This window comes from Xiphias gladius, chromosome 21 (genome assembly GCF_016859285.1).
Source record: "Xiphias gladius isolate SHS-SW01 ecotype Sanya breed wild chromosome 21, ASM1685928v1, whole genome shotgun sequence".
NCBI classification, from domain to species: domain Eukaryota; kingdom Metazoa; phylum Chordata; class Actinopteri; order Istiophoriformes; family Xiphiidae; genus Xiphias; species Xiphias gladius.
Window position 1 is genome coordinate 22,005,453 of NC_053420.1, and position 18,592 is coordinate 22,024,044.

General features: G+C 41.0%; 1 protein-coding gene across 7 annotated transcripts in view; it reads left to right on the forward strand.

The window, feature by feature from the left end:
- Nucleotides 1-18,592, forward strand: part of LOC120807322 (plexin-A1-like) — a 181,364-nt gene that overhangs the window by 129,665 nt on the left and 33,107 nt on the right. For 6 of the 7 annotated variants that reach the window (XM_040159122.1, XM_040159126.1, XM_040159125.1 and 3 more), the window contains exons 11-13: nucleotides 6,669-6,765; nucleotides 9,590-9,780; nucleotides 16,375-16,526. In XM_040159122.1, coding sequence (XP_040015056.1) covers nucleotides 6,669-6,765; nucleotides 9,590-9,780; nucleotides 16,375-16,526 — 440 coding nt within the window. The remainder of the gene's footprint in view (nucleotides 1-6,668; nucleotides 6,766-9,589; nucleotides 9,781-16,374; nucleotides 16,527-18,592) is intronic. The other variant, XM_040159128.1, reaches the window with a different exon arrangement.

Sequence of the window (18,592 nt, forward strand, 5' to 3'; positions counted from 1 at the left end):
CTGTTTAATTTCTTCTTTTGGTTGCATGTGTCTCATGTATCAGAGAATGCTACTTCACAGATGGTCAGGTGCCGCATGTGTTTATTATGTCTGTGAAGATTCTCAGTCATCCACGTCATGGTTATCCAAGAAAGTTGAATCGAGGGCAACTGGACTTGGTTGAAGATTTGTAGTGTTTATTCTGTGTTTGAGTGAATAGATATAGGTGTTGGTGGCTTGCAAAAAAAATTGGTTGTGTGACAGAGCTGGGGAGTTAGCGAGGGGAGAATGGCAACCAGAAGAATGGCATGAATTGACAGAGGGGGAAAAGAGTGAGGATACTGAAAATATGGACGTTTCTGCAAGCACCAAAAATCTGCCTTTTGTCCGAAGAGAAGACTAGTAAGCTTACACTAGCTTAATGCGTAGGCTGGAAAATAAGAAACATTGGCTATGGCAGCATTATTTTTTCCTCAAGCAAGCACTTTTCTCCCCCTCCCCTCTCTCTCTTTTTATTTCCATCAATGAAGAAAGAATCTGTGCGAGATTATATGCACACACATGTGTTTGTGTGTGTGCGCAAGAGATAAGCTGGGTAACTGGGTCCTGCCATGCTCCAATCCTGTTAGCATTAGCGATTAGCACTGGCTAACAGGCCCCTATTATGAGCAGGGGCTGATTCCACGCCGCCTGACCCCACACATACAGTACATACACACACATACACACACGCTCAGCTATAAGAAGGATTACCACTTGATCCTTGATTAGGAAGCCATATCTGCCGGGAAGATGTGTGTCTGTGTGTGTATAAAAGGGTACTGTTGTGTATACATCTATACGCTGAAACACATGGTTTGCTGCACTTTATCTAGAGTGGCAAAACACATTTCACCTCAACCAGCATTTAGTCTGTGTCCTGACTCTCAATGTGACTTTTGTTAAAACTGCATCACTGCTATATAAACTCAAAACTATTTTTAATGTAGAGTAATCTAGATTGAAACATGTGTTGTGTCAGGTCATAATTTTTAGCTCCTCCAAGGATGTTGCGTTTTTGCCAGTGTCTTGTCTGTCTTTTTTGTTTATTTGTCAGCAGGATTACTCAAAAAGTACTGAACTGATTTGCACCAAACTGGGTAGAGGGATGGGTATTGGGCCAGGGCAAGAACCCATTAAGTTTTGGCGTGGAGCCGATTAAAGGGGTGGATCCAGGCATTTTTTTAAAAAACACTTTCCTTAACATTGCAAGATGGGGCATTTTCAGACATTTTCATCAATATTTGGCTGTGGCGGAGGTATTTCTCTACTGAGTGCCATTCTAGTTGGTAACTGTCTTCGTCACCTTGGGAAAGCTAGGGAGAGGGGAAAGAGGAAGAGAGGAACCTATTCTATCCCAGGTTAGGGTTTACCCTGGGCTAGTTTGGTATTTTTAGCCATCCAGTCTGCACACACCTTCAAAATGACTAATTATCAGGCTGTGACCCTCACAGAAGGTACCCATGTTACTTCATACTTTCCTTTCTTCATCCCTCCTCTATCCATCCATCCTCGCCTCCCTTCCTTCCCAGTTTCCAGTGACAAATGTCCAGCTGGTGAAGCTGTAGTGTTTGCGTTGGCACTTTTCTGCTGAAAGCCTATTTTGGGGCAACATTGCCATTACTACTGCTTTTATTTATTCTTTGTATCATTCAGGATTTTTACTCTCTTCACACATTTTTATTGTTTATTTCGTCCATCTGTCCATTTCTTTAATCACCTTTCTATGTCTCCCATTTTGTCCTTACTTCTCTGTCTCTCCTTTTCAATGTTCTTTTTGACTATTATGTATTTATCACACTACTCACTTATCACTCTATTCATCTGTCTCTCTCTGTCCCTTCAATATTTGTGTATTATATGTTCATATTTGCTTCAAAAACAAAATAAGTTAATAAGAATGCTTATCACCAGAAAACCCTGTTTTCGTCTCTCCACTCACGTTCAGTCTGTTTTAGGGACATTTACATCTCAGGTCAAATGCTACAGACAAAAGGATTGTTACCATCACCTTGTCATTTAAAATGTATCTGATTTTTGGATTAAATCATAGAATACAGAAAATAGTTTGTACCTCGATTTCCATTTTATTCTCCCCTTCACACATGCAAATCCTGACCTGTTGAGAAGTAACATGCTTAATCTTTGCATTTTCATACTGGAATCTGTTGTGCATTGAATAAACCATGTACTTGATGCATGTGTCTATTCCCTAAACTGTGCATCGCGCAACAATGGCAGGTTTAGTATGAAAGTTTAATAAGCCTTTGGTGCAATGAGATGAGCTTTGGATCATAACCTACCCTTTCCCATTCCTCCCCCATCCTCCTCTGCCCATTAAACAAAAATACACGCGTATACACACTTTCCCCCTCACTAAATATTCGTGTTTTTGTTGCATGAAGGTAAGAGAGGGTCTCTTAACACAGACCCCCCTTTGAGGATGGATGTGCAAACACAGACACATACCTGTAACATGGATTGGGGGGGGGGGCAGGCAGTTTTATTGTTTTAGCTGTCAACACGACGACACCTCCAGCGTATGTGTGTGTGATGCAGATTTTCAGGGAGGAAACTTGTCAGGATGTAAAGCAGGGTTAAGAGGTCCCCACACAACCATCATCTATTTCTCCATCAGAGGAAACAGCCCCTCTGATGTGATTCAGATGGGGATCGTGCCATGTTTTAATTAGCCGGTCAGTGGAGAAGCAGGAACGGAAGTGGAGGGAAGCTTGACCCCGTGTCCTTTACTGTAGCCTGTCTTCAATCCTGAGGGATATAACATAGCAGCAGGAAATGACATAGTTAGTGATGCGGAAATACAAAAAAAATGGATACAAAATACAACTGTACATCATATTTGGCAGTGGATTGCTTGAGGAAAATCATCATTAAAATCCTTATTGATAGTAAATGTTGGCTGACACTGTGCTGACTCCGATCCTATACTTGAACCTACAAAATGTGAAGAATTTTTGCCTTTAATGAATTCCTTAGAAAGACGTTAAGGCCTACTGTAAGACAAAAACTAGAGTGCTGTGAACAAACACATAACAGCCATTAGTTTACTTCGTAGCTGAAATTAGTTAGTCAGTCAGTTAATACAGTAACATTCGACCACTTCCAGTGTTTAACCATGTTATGGTTTTTTTTTCACTTCTGAGACAAGTGTGTGAATGTGAGAAACCCAACTGTTGCTTACTGCGAACAAGACTGACTGCCATGGGAACAGTTGTTAAGTTTGAAACTCCTTCATCTGCAACAACTTGCCAAATGCGGAGCTGCCCTCAGCCTGATAACACCCCTCTTTTTCTTGCTCTGTCTCTCTCTTTGCTTCCCTCCCTCACCATCTTTGTCCCACTTGCTTCTCTGGCCTCTCAGTCTCTGATTTATCTCATCTGTTTTTCTCCCCTCACATTCCCTCATTATCTCCTTATTGCTGCCTTTCTCTTATTCTTACTGTTTTCAGTGCACTGTCCCTCTGCATCTCCCTTCCTCTTCCTTTTCTTCTTTGTCATTGTCTTGCACACTCATACACACTGGAACACACTCATATGTTCTCTCCATCTCTACCCGGTGAAGAAGTGCTCTTGTTCCCAGGCAGACTGGGTGGTCTCTTGGGAGAGAGGGAGGGACGGAGGGAAGGAAGGAAGGAAAGAAAGATTGAAGAAGTTCATATGCTAGGACTTCAGTGGAGAGAAATACACCAATCAGCCTCAACGTGTGTGTGTGTGTGTGTGTGTGTGTGTGTGTGTGTGTGTGTGTGTGTGTGTGTGTGTGTGTGTGTGTGTGTGTGTGTGTGTGTGTGTGTGTAATGTGTATATACACCGTTTATCCACAACAGCAAAAACGGTAATTGGTTTTAATGTTGCGGCTGAACTGAGTAATCGCTGTCATACAAGACGTGTTGTTGTGAGTGTCTTATCTTCCTGTGTTTGTGTTTCTGTGTTTTTATTCATCAATTTTTCTTTCCTGTGTAGACTATGTGATCAGTCTTTGCATTTGCTGGCATCCATCTCTGGAACCTGTCCCATGTGCAGAATGCATATTTATAGTACAGTGTGCACATGTGTTTCCCTGGACATGTTTGGTGTATGCGATAAAGGAATCTGCTCCATATTTCCTCATTTGACTGTGGGCGTTCCGGGTTATGGAAGTAGGGGAGAGAAAGTTGGACTGAGATTGATAGGGGAGGAGGTTTGTTAAGAGGTATAGGGAAGGAATAATGAGAGGGAGGGAGAGAGGTAGAGAGAGAGAGAGGAAAAGGGGGGGGTGGAAAGGATTGCCAGAGAGGGAGAGGCAGAGGAATGTGTGAAAAGACCAAGGCAGTCATGTCAGGGAACAAATTGAAAATGCCAATTTCACTTTAGCCTCCACCAGCTCAGGCGCTTATAGCCCAGCCCCATCCTCTTATTCCATGTGTAAATGAATGGTGTCCACAGAATAACACACAATCACCTCTCTCTATCCATCTCACCCTCGCTATTACTCTTTCACCCTTGCTGCTGTATCGTCCTCTCTTCACCCTTTTCCTTACCCACTTTCTCATCCTTCTTTTCCACAATTTTTTTTCTTTTTTTTTTTTGCTGCCCGCACTTTTCACACCTCACTCCACCTCTGTGTTTCCGACCCACCAGCCATCCCAAACATTTTCCAGTATTTTAACCATAACTTGTCACTTCTCCTCTGCTTTTTTTCAGCCCTTTCTCTGCACTCTTTCACTTTTCAGATCATCCATTTCTTGTCACCCTCAACCTTACCTTTCCGTTTCCATACTGGATGTGTCCACTGCAGTAACTTCAGCATACATGTGGTGTTTGTGTGTCCTAATGTTCCAGGTTCACTCGGCTTGAAGGAGAAGCCATCCTCCTCACAAAACTTTTCTAATCTCAAAGTTTCTTCTCTTTTTCTCTCCTAAAGTATAAATAGTCATGATAATATTGGGCTGATCATCTTCATTATCAATTAATCTGCAAGTATTTTTTTTCAAGTAATTGTTTGGTCTACAAAATGCTAATTCCCAAACAACTTCCTAGAGTCCAGTGTGACATCTTCAAAGGTTCCCTGACCAAAAGTCAAACACCCAAAAAGACACAGGAAATCCTCCTATTTGAGAAGCTAGCACATCAGAAATTTTTGCTATTTTTGTGAAATGGAACAATTAATTGGTTATCAAAATAGTTGTTAATTATTTTTCTGTCACTCGACTAATCGATTCACTTTGAGTAAATGTGTGTGGTTGTTGCTGAAAGAGAGTCCCCTTAAAATAAACTCTAAGAGCAAAGTAGTAGTGCTTTTTTGATATGGGGAGGCATCCTCCTTTATTTGGATATCACCAATTCTGCCTTCAGGGCCTGCTGAATGTAAATCATCCAATCACAAAAGTGAAGAATGAATTAATCAGCCATTCACACATTGTGACATTGCTGTGTCCTCTCATTTTCTTATCTTCTCTATGCACATTTCTCAGTCCTTTCCCCCTGAAATACATTCAAATTTACTGTTATTACAGGTGTCAAGATAAATCTCAGAGTATCACGTTGGAGTGGTTGATATCACAAAGTGGCAAAGTTGTAGCTAGATTCAATCTGTGAGGGCCCCATAGCCTCAGGCTTGGGGGCTTTCACATTGGATTTTATCACCACTCCACTAGAGGAGAATAGTCCTGCTATCTCTTACCCCGAGGCCATTTAAGATACTGACCATACCAGTGGTAGTGAGAGAGAGTGAGCACCCTTTGACTGACAGAGACATTAGGTAAACATGGCCTATCTCTAGTCTTACCAGCCATCGCCTTCCCATCACTGCAACAGTAGCCTCAAACCAGAGGACGGGTACTCTCTCTCTATCTATCATCTGTTTTATGTTGAATCAAAGACAAGGCATACAAAGCCTGTTTTAGATTGGGGTTGTGTGGTTCTTGATGAATGAGTATTTTCAGATGACTGTGTGTTTACCTCAGTGTTTGGCTACTTTTTGTATGTGGTGGGTTTTTTTGGGGGGGGTATGTAACTTCTAAAGCTGCATTTTATTTGCTGGTGGATAATCGTTGTTGATAATTTATTTGTTCGGCGGTTGGGAGGAGTCTCATAGGAGCTCTTCTCTCTGTCACTTCTTCAGCTAAAACACCGCCATCACACTGCTGCTTTTGAAGCTTGTTGTCTCATTTAAAGCGATTCCATAAAACTGATTATGCCAGCGACGAGTCAATTACATTTCAACTCTTATTAGTTCAGGATGCAAAAATGAAATTAGATGAGAATATTATTGTTGGAGATATATTACGCTTTTCATTCATCACTGGAATGGAATGAGTCGTACAGTGATGGGGATTCCAATCTCTTAATCAACTCGGTGCTAAACCACGCAGTGTGCTGTGTGTTAAAATCACAATATAGCCTGTCTCTCATCATTCATTTTTATGGCCCTTCAACTGTGTGAGCACCGCAGGCTATGACATTACTACCAGGCACTAGCTCAACTGATTTTGCTCTTGGTATTGGCTGATTTTTTTTCCTCTTTTACTAATTTAATATTTCCCTAAAAGACTGGGAATATCTTATAATGATGTTATTGGTATAAGAAAAATATTGTTTTTGATAACAATACATGACTATGAATGCTAATCTTGATGTTGTTTTATATTTCAGTATACCTATGAGGGAAATGACATCAGTGACCTGCCAGTGGACCTCTCTGTGGTTTGGAATGGAAACTTTGTCATTGACAACCCGTACAACATCAAAGGTTAGTTTGTGCTGCTGTTACCAGTAGCCTATGGCAAATATTACAGACAGGAGCTACCAAATGCTGTGAATAGGTTTTATACACTATAATTGCCTTTTGGGTCAGTGAGCACTAGGCCAAGGTACCCAGTGTTCATGAGCAAACTCTGTCCCACCAATGACTGGCATTCAGTAAGAACTTCCTTCAAAGTTCCTTTAAATTTCACAGTTTTTCTATTAACAAAAGACATTATAGACTAAAATCAATCCCATTTCAAAAGCTGTGTTGATTTGTCAGTTTTTGATCTTGAGGTGAGTCATGGCTGATACAGCATCTCAAAAATGACAATCAAGGATCTGCAGGAATTTAAAACATTCAGCTCCAGCTGCATTGTAAATAATTTATACTGTGACCAAAATCCCTCATTCATCCTGGCCTTTGCAATTAATATTATATAATATGGTCTGTGAAAAGTTCAACGATTCTTGTGTATTTTGTGTGTGTGTGTGTGTGTGTGTGTGTGTGTGTGTGTGTGTGTGTGTGTGTGTGTGTGTGTGTGTGTGTGTGTGTGTGTGTGTGTGTGTGTGTGTGTGAGTGAGTGAGTGAGTGAGTGAGTGAGTGAGTGAGTGAGTGAGTGAGTGAGTGAGTGAGTGAGTGAGTGAGAGAGAGCAAAATTCACCATTGAACACTTTGTATTACATACATGTATTGCTCAAATGCTGTAACATTTGCCATCAACCCCAGTGTACGAGAGCACACATACTGTGCTTTACATTAGGTCATTTGTTTTCACTAATACACACATGTATTGACTAGTAATTATGTCTGTCAAGGCTCAGATTTCACCCCACTAGACTCTTTTGTCTTTGACAATGGATCACAAATAAGTAGGTGTAGCAGGTCACAGTAGTAAAAGGCTGAAGTGAGCAAAATGACTGATAAATCAGTGTCAAAATAATGATCACATTAGTTGAGCCAGTTTTCTCTGCAATGATGAATTAATTTTGAATCTGTTAAACAACATGTGGGATATATAATATTTGCATTTTTGAAAGTAATTAGGACAGTATATGCATTGATAGTGTTAAAATGGCAAAAACAGAGCTTTATAACACTTGAAACACATTTCAAGATCAGATTGTACACTAACAGTTTACATCAGTTGTCTTGGCAAAATGCATCCATTGCAAGGTTTGTACAACTATCTGCTTATGGTATTGTTACTTTGACCACTGCTAAAACACTGATTAATAATTGGTTTTCTTTTACTGTTAATCCCTAGCTGTTATTGAGCATGCAGGTTCATTTTTGGGTTAAAAGTTTTTTGTCAAAAGTCATTGTCATTGTCATTATCTAGAGTTGTTGTATTTGTATTTCAATATTTTGTAAGGGTGAGTCTGACTTAAAATAGAGAAATCTGCTTATGTTGACAGGTATTATTATTATTACATGACCATGTGTATAACATGCACTGTACATCTGCAGTTGAAATAGTATTTGAGTGTGTAATATATACTCTAATACATAACCACGCCTTACCCTCCAAACAAAGAACCATGTGGGTAATGATTAAACACAAACATAACTGATGCACTACTGTGGGGGAAGACAATGAGATCATGTCTGTTGGATATAATTACTGATAGGACAGTCTTTATAGTGCTGTGTCCATAATTATTGCGACCTGTACAGCACAGCGAGGGGGTTGTAACATTATTCTCCTGCTGTGAGGTACAGTAACATCATCTCCAGCTACAACTGCGTTCAATACATGCTGTGGATGACATGCACAAGGAGTTATTCAACAGCAGGAGAAGCGTTGTCTGGTCCTATTTGTTACTCTTTGGAGGTTAAAGACACAGCGAGGATGTGAGATTTTTGTGAAGTATATCAGCTCAGAAGTTGTTACAACTGAGGGGTCTGTGAAGAAGTGATCGTTGCCATTTTGTCAGAAATGTAAGGTAACACCACAGTCACTTTGCTCCTTTTACAGATGTCACTCCCTGTAGTCTAAATGTAGCAAGCAAGCTGTTATAGTCTCCAGTTTCACATATTTCTCAAGCTGCTGGCCATGACTGACATGTCACAGTATATGAATGTGTTTGTAACATATACCATACATCTGTGTATGAACATAGGGACCCCACTGCAATCCACAATAATGGGGTCTTTACATTCACGGAGGCAACATAAAATGCTTTGACAGTCAATGGTTCTCCCAAGGACATAGTGTAGCTAAATGGCAGCCATTATAAGCAGCAGCATTGACAACGTACAATATCACCAGCATGCATCAGTGTCTGTGCATTGTGTGTTATCTCAAGTGTAGATCTTCTTAAGCGCATTCAAAGGGGACCTGCAGCCCATATATGTCTCCCTCTCTGTCTGTCTCTCTTCACTGCCAGCTCCCTCCCTATTTCTCAGTCATGATAATCATCTGGTGGAGTGCGATGCTCACTTGTCTTAAATACTGATATGATAATGTAATTAGAGAGGAGTCGTGTAGCAGTCAGTAATTGGTACAGGGTTGCTTTAAAGCTGCTCCATGACCAATGGGATTTAGGGATGAAATAGCAGAGAAAGAGAAAAGATTTTCCTGTACAATTCCTGAGGCCTTTGGGAAATAGTGCCTTAACTTAACTTTGTCTCTGTGACATTGAAGAAGTTTTGGAATTTTTGCGTGGAAGTTGAGAAACTTAAAATGGAGGAATTTGGTTAATTTAAAAAAAAAAAAACCCTGTGGGTTGTTTGTCTACTTAGTTGGTTTGTACTGTAATAATTCCACACACTCCTAACAATGCACAACACACTTTATTCTCTGTCTCTTTCTTTTTCCTGTCTCCAGCCCACCTGTATAAGTGCTATGCACTAAGGGACAGCTGTGGGATGTGTCTAAAGGCAAACCCCAGGTTTGAGTGCGGCTGGTGCGTACAGGAGAAGAAGTGCTCCCTAAGGCAGGAGTGTACTCCTCCAGAGAGCACTTGGATGCACGCAACCACAGGAAACAGCCGCTGTGCGCACCCCAAGATCACCAAGGTAAGCTGTGATAATAACGACACATACTCACACATAACACATTACAGCAGCTTAGTATGCTCCTGAAGCTCAGCAAATGGGATTGAAAGTACTAAGAGTAACACTAAGATTTTTTTATGCATACTTTTTATACATACTATATATACAGTATATATTTTTTATATATACTGTATATGTCTGAGTCCACTTTCCCAGGTGGTCTTAGACTTTTGGACTTTTGCATATATATATATATATATATATATATATATATATATTAATGTACGTGTGTGTGTGTGTGTGTGTGTGTGTGTGTGTAAAACATTGAGCGCACTATGTAAATAAAAGTAGAACCTCATAAAATGACCCCTTTTCTTTTTTCTTTCTTTCTTTTTTGCCAAAACTTTTAACTGATGCTGTCGGCACACACAGTAACACCCCAAGGTCCATGAGGCCAGGGAGCAGTACACTCTAAAATCAACATTGCATGGAGCTGCTAAATCCAAGTTAAAGAAAAACTCTTCTCTTACCACTGCAAAAGTTAAACCAGATACTTCAGCTGCTAGTTGGTATTCGTTTCCCAGCAACTCCACCTCATAAACAACAAACAAGTCAGGTTTCTGTCAGGGCAGGGGTCAGAAGGGAGGGGGTTCAAATGACAGTATGCCCTTTGTAACAGGGACGTGATTACTTCTCGTTCAGCAACCTTGAAACTGCATACCAGCCTTTTGACACAAATCAGAGGATTTCCAAAGTCAATTCTTCAGTAAAAGATAGTTTTTTTTAAAAGATGAGATTTGAAGTCCCTACCTGTGCTGCGTCATTGTTAGGATGGAGGGTGGCAGGGAGGATAGACAACTTAGAATCCATCACCATGACTGCAACCACAGCACAGATGGGCCGGCCAGGAGGAGGCAGTTCACACACCAAGGCTGAACCCACTGACATGATTAGAGACGATGGCTACACACACACAGACATACACGCACACATGCACACCTGAGGAGGCAGAGAGAATGTTTGTCTGGAATGTGTGTGTTTGCGTGCGAGAGAGAGACAAAGAAACAGAGAATGTGGAAGTTTGCTAATTGTGTCCCACCATGGGTGCAGAATGTGTGCATGTGTGTGTGCGTATGCAAGTGTGCTTGTGTGCAGCTGACAGGCCGGGTGAGCTAAGGCGTCTAAAAACCATGGCGTACCCATCTGTTGCCACTGGTAACTGTGGCGGTGGCCCTCGTCTGACTGTGACCTGGGTCGTCATCTCTACAGCTCACCACTGGGACTGACACACGTGCACTCTCACACACACAGAGCACAGTTTGAAAGCCATGCACCGCTGTTTGAGACGCATCTAGACGTTCTACCCTTTAACTCATACTCGTTTGTCCCTCTGCTCTCTTTCCCTCTTTGTACTTCTCTCCATCATTCCGTTTCAACTTCTTCCCATCATTTCATCTTAAGACAGCATTTTTTCTTTCTTTAAATTTAATCGTATCTCAAATAAGACAAAGCGTCATCTCAGGTGAAACAAGTGCCATTTTTCTCCATTTAAATGAGTGTAAAATATATGTATAGTCTATAATGAACGCCCATTTCACCAGTGCCGACTTGTATGGATGGAGCCCTCAGTACATTTTCTATGCGACACTGGTTTGTCTCTCTGAATACGTAATGGAGATATTGGATAATTGGAGCACTGTCACATAGATAAATCCTTTAGCTAATGCTTTCTCTCTCTCTCTCCAGTTATCTCTTTGAAACAAGCGTACATAGGCAATTGGGTTGTGTGTGTATGTATGAGAGAGATGGGGGGGTATGAAAGAGTGGGGAGGGTCTGTGTGTGTGTGTGTGTGTGTGTGTGTGTGTGTGTGTGTGTGTGTGTGTGTGTGTGTGTGTGTGTGTGTGTGTGTGTGTGTGTGCGTGCGTGCGTGTGTGTGTGCATGCAATCGTGTGCTCTTGCATGCATATTGAGGGGTAAATCCTGGCCTCAGGGCAAGATGTTGGTGGCAGTAAAGAAACAGCCATAGAAGAGCTTCAAAAACAACAGGAGGAGAAGCATACTGCGGGTTTGAGAACACACTAGAGACAGGGGAACAGAAGAAGAGAGAGACACTGGAGGAAGCGTTATCACCTCTCCTCTCCACCTTTGACATTTACAGTGTGACATTTAATGCCAAAAGAACATCCGGAGGCGACAAAGAAAATCGCTCCCCTTTCTCCTGCCATTTCATCCTTTAGTTCTCCAAAAGAGCATCACATCCACCACACAAATTAAATATTACTCTGCTTCTTACTACCCATTTGGTGAAATCCCTCTTTTCCTGTTTGATCATTATTTATTTAATTTTTTTTTTTTTAAAGTTATTCATTTTTGTTTATTTCTTTTTACTTTATTGAAAGAAATTTGTTTGTTTTTGCATTATGCTAGCTGCCGTTTGACTATTAGCTACTAATTACATATGGGCCAGAGAATGTGTATTCAACCGGAAAGGAAACGCTACTGGAGAGAGAGAGTCCGACCAAGCACAAACACACTCGCATGCAATATAGACACACATATATATACACACATTTTTATATATATATATATATATATATATATATATATATATACACACACACACACACACACACACACACACACACACACATATTCACACAACTATCCAGAGCTTTCAGAGCACCATGTGTTGAACCCATTTGGTACCGTTTCAGAGTGTGCTATTGCCCATTTGAGGTTTTTCAGTAATGTGCAGTTAGGTATTGTTCCACTAATAGCTTTGGTACCTAACTACTGTTCTCCAAACACAGCAATTGATGTTTTAGGCCGTAAATGATTGGTTTTAGACATTATAAGAATTTGCCTGTTAGACTGTTAAAGTACTTTTTTCATTGTCCTGCATTTTTTCTCTGCACTGACACTATGCACTAAGATTAATAAGTACTTCTTTCACAACAAGCAAACACACAGTTTGCGTGTAAATGTGAGCAGGCACAAACACACACGCATAAGCCAAAAATACTCTGTCTCCCACACACAAACACACACTCTCCCTGAGAAGCATTCATTCAGATTAGAAATTTTTAAAATAAGAGATCAAATGAGCTACAACTTAACAATTGGTGAACAAAATTACATTCTCAGCCACACAGACAGTGACACAAATACACACATAAATGCTGTCTGGCGCTGTCTCCCACTGTAGTGCAGCAATGTCCTAGTACTGGCCTTGGATGCTGCCTGGCCCTCCATCATCCATCATCTCCTGCCTGCCTTCTCCTAGGGGACAGGAAGAGCATTACAGCTAGCCCTTAGAAACCAATTAAAACAAAACAGGCCTTGTGTGTGTGTGTGTGTGTGTGTGTGTGTGTGTGTGTGTGTGTGTGTGTGTGTGTGTGTGTGTGTGTGTGTGTGTGTGTGTGCGCGTGTGCGTGCGTGCATGTGCGCATGCTCATGTGTGTATTTTTAGTGTCTTATCATGTGGCACATTTATGCGCTGTTTTTTTTTTATCGTGTATATGAAAAGCTGTGTTTTTTGTGTTTTCTGTTTTTGCATGGTGAGTGTGTGTGTGTCTTTGTCCAGTTTCATAGCTTGTAAGCTTTCAGAAGGCCAATGATTACTCGCTCATGTATTAAGCTGCAATATTGGCCTTTTCCAGACTTCTTTATCTTTCTCTACTTCTCTATTTCCCCATCCTCCTTTCTTTTCTTATCTACCTTTATGTATCCTCTGTCACTCCCTCTCCTTGATCCCACCTTCAACCATTTCTTTTTTCTTACTTCATCCACCCTCTCAATTCTTCTCACTTTCCTTTACTTCTTCCCCTTTCACATCCTCCTTCATCTATCCTGTCCTTCTATGCTCTTCCACTCATCCTCACTTCCTCTGTCGGCCATCGAGAAAGTTTTTTTTCTTTTTAGAGGCCAGTATCCTCTGTTTTGTCTCCTATATAAGGCTTCACATCTTCAATCTTGATATTTTTTACTACATCATATGTAAGCATTTAAACGTAAAGACTTCTCTTATCCGCCTTTTCACTCACTTCAATGCCTCCATCAGTTTGTGACTTTTTGTTTTTGAGAGGCTTTCATATAACAGAAAAACTAGAAAATGTACGCCATGTTCATATCATCTCTTTCTGTTTCCTCTGCTTCCCCCCGCCTCCTCCTCCTATAACTAGCAGATGCTATCTGTGCACTGCCGCTCAGCCAGCCACAAAAGGCCTCACACAAAGCCTCCGACACAACGGGACAAGTCGGAGATGAAGAGAAAAAAGGGAGTTTGAATGGATGTAGAGCACTGCGACGGCTAGAGGAGAATAGATTGAGTGTTTAGGCTGGTGGCTTTTATCAAAAAGGCCTTTTTGTTTGTGTTGTTCAGTTGTGGATGTAACAACTTATGTATTAAGTGTGTCTGTGCGTGTGTTTTGATAAGCCAGTGCTTATAGAGGAAGAAAGATTTGATTACCATATCTGAAGATTCTGACTGGTGCACTACTGTGTGCAACTCACTCTTCTGTCTCCAGCGAAAATATATGCATTCAGTCACAATGACAAAGAGACAGAAAGTGAATTAAAAAGACACAGGTCTGGAGAGGGAAAGGGAAAGGGTGAAGGAAGGAGGAGGGATGTTCATCAGAGGCCTAGCTGGTGTAAGATGGAAAACACTCCTTAATTATATCACTGTGGCATTTCAGTTCTGGCCCGCATGACACTGGGCTTTGTTCCCATTGTGCCTGTATGTTAGTGGTGTCCTGAACACCTGTGGCTTTTTTTTTTTTGCCTGCCACCTTTTCTATAATGATGTTAGACCGGGAGATCATTGTGAAGTTCCAGGTGGAGAAAAAAGAGTTGTGTGCAGGTTGAGAGAGTGGATCTAATTTGTCTGTGAGACTGCAGAAACCCTGAAAAGGGTTGGGAAGAGGTTGATGAAACATTGATACCCTCTCATGTCTAAACACTAACTATTACCCTAACGCTACTTACACTTTGGTTTTTGTACATAATAAACAAACAAGATATAATGTGTTAATTAGTGAGCTTTGACGTGGTGAATTTTGCTACCTTTGGACAGAGGTAGACAGAGAGCAGTATCAAACATCTTGTCTAACCCACAGTAAGAAAGTGACAAAATATATTTCCCAAAATGTCAAACTATTTTTGAACAAGTTTTAGAATCACTGCACTCTTTATTCCTGTTATAATGTGTTCCACATCCATAGGGAGCTCTCAGTTCTAAAGTTGAAACAGGCTAATTTGTCACTCTAAAGGCCAGGTCATCCCATTATTTATAACAGCAGATTTTTGATCAGAGTCTGTTCATTTTACTGGAATTGCTGCTATCAGTGAATTTGCTTGCATAGGCAAAGTAAGTTAATATGGTGTAAAGTTCAACTTTGGCCAGGTTTGACAAATTAATCAAATTGTTAACCAATTGCAAATTGTCTTGACAATACTGACCTTTAAAGGAACAAAAAGAACCAGAGAGCACAAAATGAAGGAAGCTATCCTAAACTGTGCCGTGGGGTTTGCAGTCAGTTGTTGGATTGGAGTGGCTAGTTCTAAAACGTTCCTTTCAATTAACTGTGTTAACTTTTTGTCCAGTTGATGACCAACCAAAAATGATTTTGTGAGGAAGCAAGTGCTGTGCTACTTTTGGATGTAACCATGCAGCTGCTGCTAGCTTCAGAACTGGCTGACAAAGTCAAACTCGGTTCAACCCAACAAATTCAATATATGTATGTGGTCTTTGGCACTTGGCTCCCGTCTCTTCGCACACATGTATATGTTTGTCAGTGTCTGTGTAGATTGTTGTGTGCTGTCTGTCAACTCTTGTAGTCTACACAAAACAGAAAATTATATGCAGATGTATATTTTTATGCTGTGGGCGTCATACTTACAGGGAAAAATGTTTGACTGAGAGCAAGAATGGAAGCATAATCAGTGATGATCCATTTTATCCATCCTTTATGCCAAGTGAGGTCAAAGTGTGACCTTACCCACACCCCCACTCCCACACCAAAGTCTCATCCTCTTCACCCTTCTCCCAACCCGCCGCAACAAATGACCCCCCACCCCCATCCCCCTCCAGGTTCTAATCCAATTAGCTTTAGCCCTAATTATGCTAGTAATGACTGATTACCAAAGGGGCCATTGTCTGCGAAGGGGGCTGGATGAATGGGACTGTGATTAGCGACTGGGCTAGCCTCGGGTAGCCACTAGCACCTCTGCACACCTTTCACAGACCTCTGGAGGAAAGAAAGGGAGCAGAGGTCATTGTGCGCAGTAATTGTGTTGAGTAGATTAATCGTCATAAGGTTAAATGAGAGATGTAAGTCTGGGATTGATGGGTGGGTCAAGGTTAAGTGTGTGAGTTGGCAGGCTGTGAATGTTTGACTGAGTTGAGGTGGAGTTAATGGATCCGAGGTCATTTTTCATCTAACTTAATGAGGTGGCAAGTGTCTGATTCATGCAGAATGAGAGATGACCATAATGACTTAAGTAAACTGTCATTCATGCTGACATACAATATATGTTCTATGATGTACTGCTTTGGGTAAAAATTGAATTGAATTCTCTAACTTGTGTCCTCTCTCATTTGTTCTTCCAACCAGTTATATCCAGAGACAGGGCCCAGACAGGGCGGGACCATGCTGACCATCACAGGCGAGAACCTGGGTCTGCAGTTCAAAGACATCCAGAATGGAGTCCGAATCGGCAAGGTGACCTGCAACCCTCAGGAGGACCAATACATCAGCGCCGAGCAGTACGTTGACACTATATCTGTCTTCATCGCTTCACTTCTACCCCTCACTCTCAGGCTTTTTGTTTCTCAGACTCTACTTCCCTGCATGTCTTTGTCTAATATTGATGTGACACTGAGAGCTAAGCACAACACCGTGACTCTCTCTCAGACATCTGTTTCACTAAAACCTCCTAAGGTTAAATGCTGCTTTCGCCTTTCAAACAGTCCAAATCCTCCAATTCCTCATAAGAGGGTTCATGCTGTGCTGGGTACTGCTAGCCTTTGTACAAGTGCAGTCCATGTAAATCTGACAGCAGCTCAGTTTATCTCAATCAGAGCTGAATTACCTCGTCTAACCACCTTCATCAGAATTGATTTTGTCCATTCTGGAAGAAATTCAATGACATTTGAAGTGGATGGTATATATCTTATAAAAATTGTTCCTCAGATGAAAGCTTGTCATGTGAAGGTTCCCTCTGATCAAGTTATATTTACTGCTTTCTGGGAAATTCTGAATCACTGTCGATGCCAAACTCAACTCTCATTCAATAACTGCAGTAGTATATTCTGGGAAAAGTACTACTAGTGCAACAGCAATCGTAGCTCCAAGTTCTCTCTTGAGTTCTAGGTTCAGCTTATTGGACATGACTTAATCCTTTGTCTTAACTGTAAACAAGCTCCCTCATTGCAATATTTTTTTTGTGCTCATGTAAGCAATATCATGGGAATCATCAATTAGATATAATTCAGAATGAAAAATATTAACAACCAAAGCCCATGTGACGCTGGTGCTCCATTATTATAGCTAACCAGAAATGTTTGGGCCTTAAGTGAAACTGTAACATTAGTCATACTCTCTGTCTTGCGTTGAATTCATCCAGAAGCAGATATTAAACAATTTAGGACAAGGAAAAATTGGGAACACAAGTCACAGCTGGAGGTGTCGTCAATATCCTATTTCCAACCATGTAGCTGTCATTTGTACACAAATGCTTCATTTGCTGAGTTGTGCAGCAAAGTCCCAGCAGATTTTCTTTTCTCTCTGCCCACTCACTAAGAAGGAAACAGAAGAAATGTGACTTTGATGGTTTGGCAGTCAAGACAACAGAATGCTGTGCAGCTCTCACCAGCGATGACAAGTATACCCAAAATGGGTTTAGAAAAGTGGCAGTGACATGTCAGCCTTGATTTATAATTTATATCCTTGTATATTGTCGTATTCACACAGAACATACTATTTTAATATATTTTTACTGCAGCCACAGAGTAATATCAAGTGAATCCATATTGTAACTTTTTCTTTACCACATGTTCATTTTGTACTTGCAAACACATCCAAACCAAGGTGTTGACATTTAACCCTGTCAGCCCTGTAACACTGCATGGGCCCGTTGCTATAGCACCTGCAGGAAGAGGAGGAGGAGGGCGCGGCTGGCATAGAGGCTGTCATCCTAATTAAAAGTGATGTTAGCCATACGCTGCCATTAGTGGCCTGGTTGCTCTTGTCATCCCCGTGACCCTATCAGAGCTGTAGCACAGGAGACAGGACAGGGTTATGAGACTGACAGCACAGGTCAAAGGTCAGCTGCTAGAGAGAGGGGAGAGAAGGAGGTTCGCTGATTGTTGGGCAAAATGTAGACACATTGTTCTCGCTCCGGCTTTCTCTTTCTTTCTTCCAGCACTTCTTACAGGCTGCACGCTGCTCCCTGATTCTATGATCGGACAGGATTTAAATTGCTAAAAAATGTGGTTTTCTTTTAGTAGGCTTGTCATTCACCTCAGTCATTAAATATTTACTAGATGGATTGGATTCCACATTGAGAAAAGTAAATCATTGCTACTGGTTAGAAAAACAGGACCCCATGTCCCTCTTTTTATTGCCTTATTAGTAGTTTCTGTTTGATAATTTGACATATGTTTAATTTTTTCATAATTACATTTGACCTCAGTTACTTGATTGAGTGAGGTATGATTTATAATGTCATCATCTTTAAAATTATACTATGAACTTTCTGTTCTCTTACCACGTAATGACAGCTCAATGCAGCCGACTGTCATATGTGCAGAAATTATGCAAGTGAAGCCTC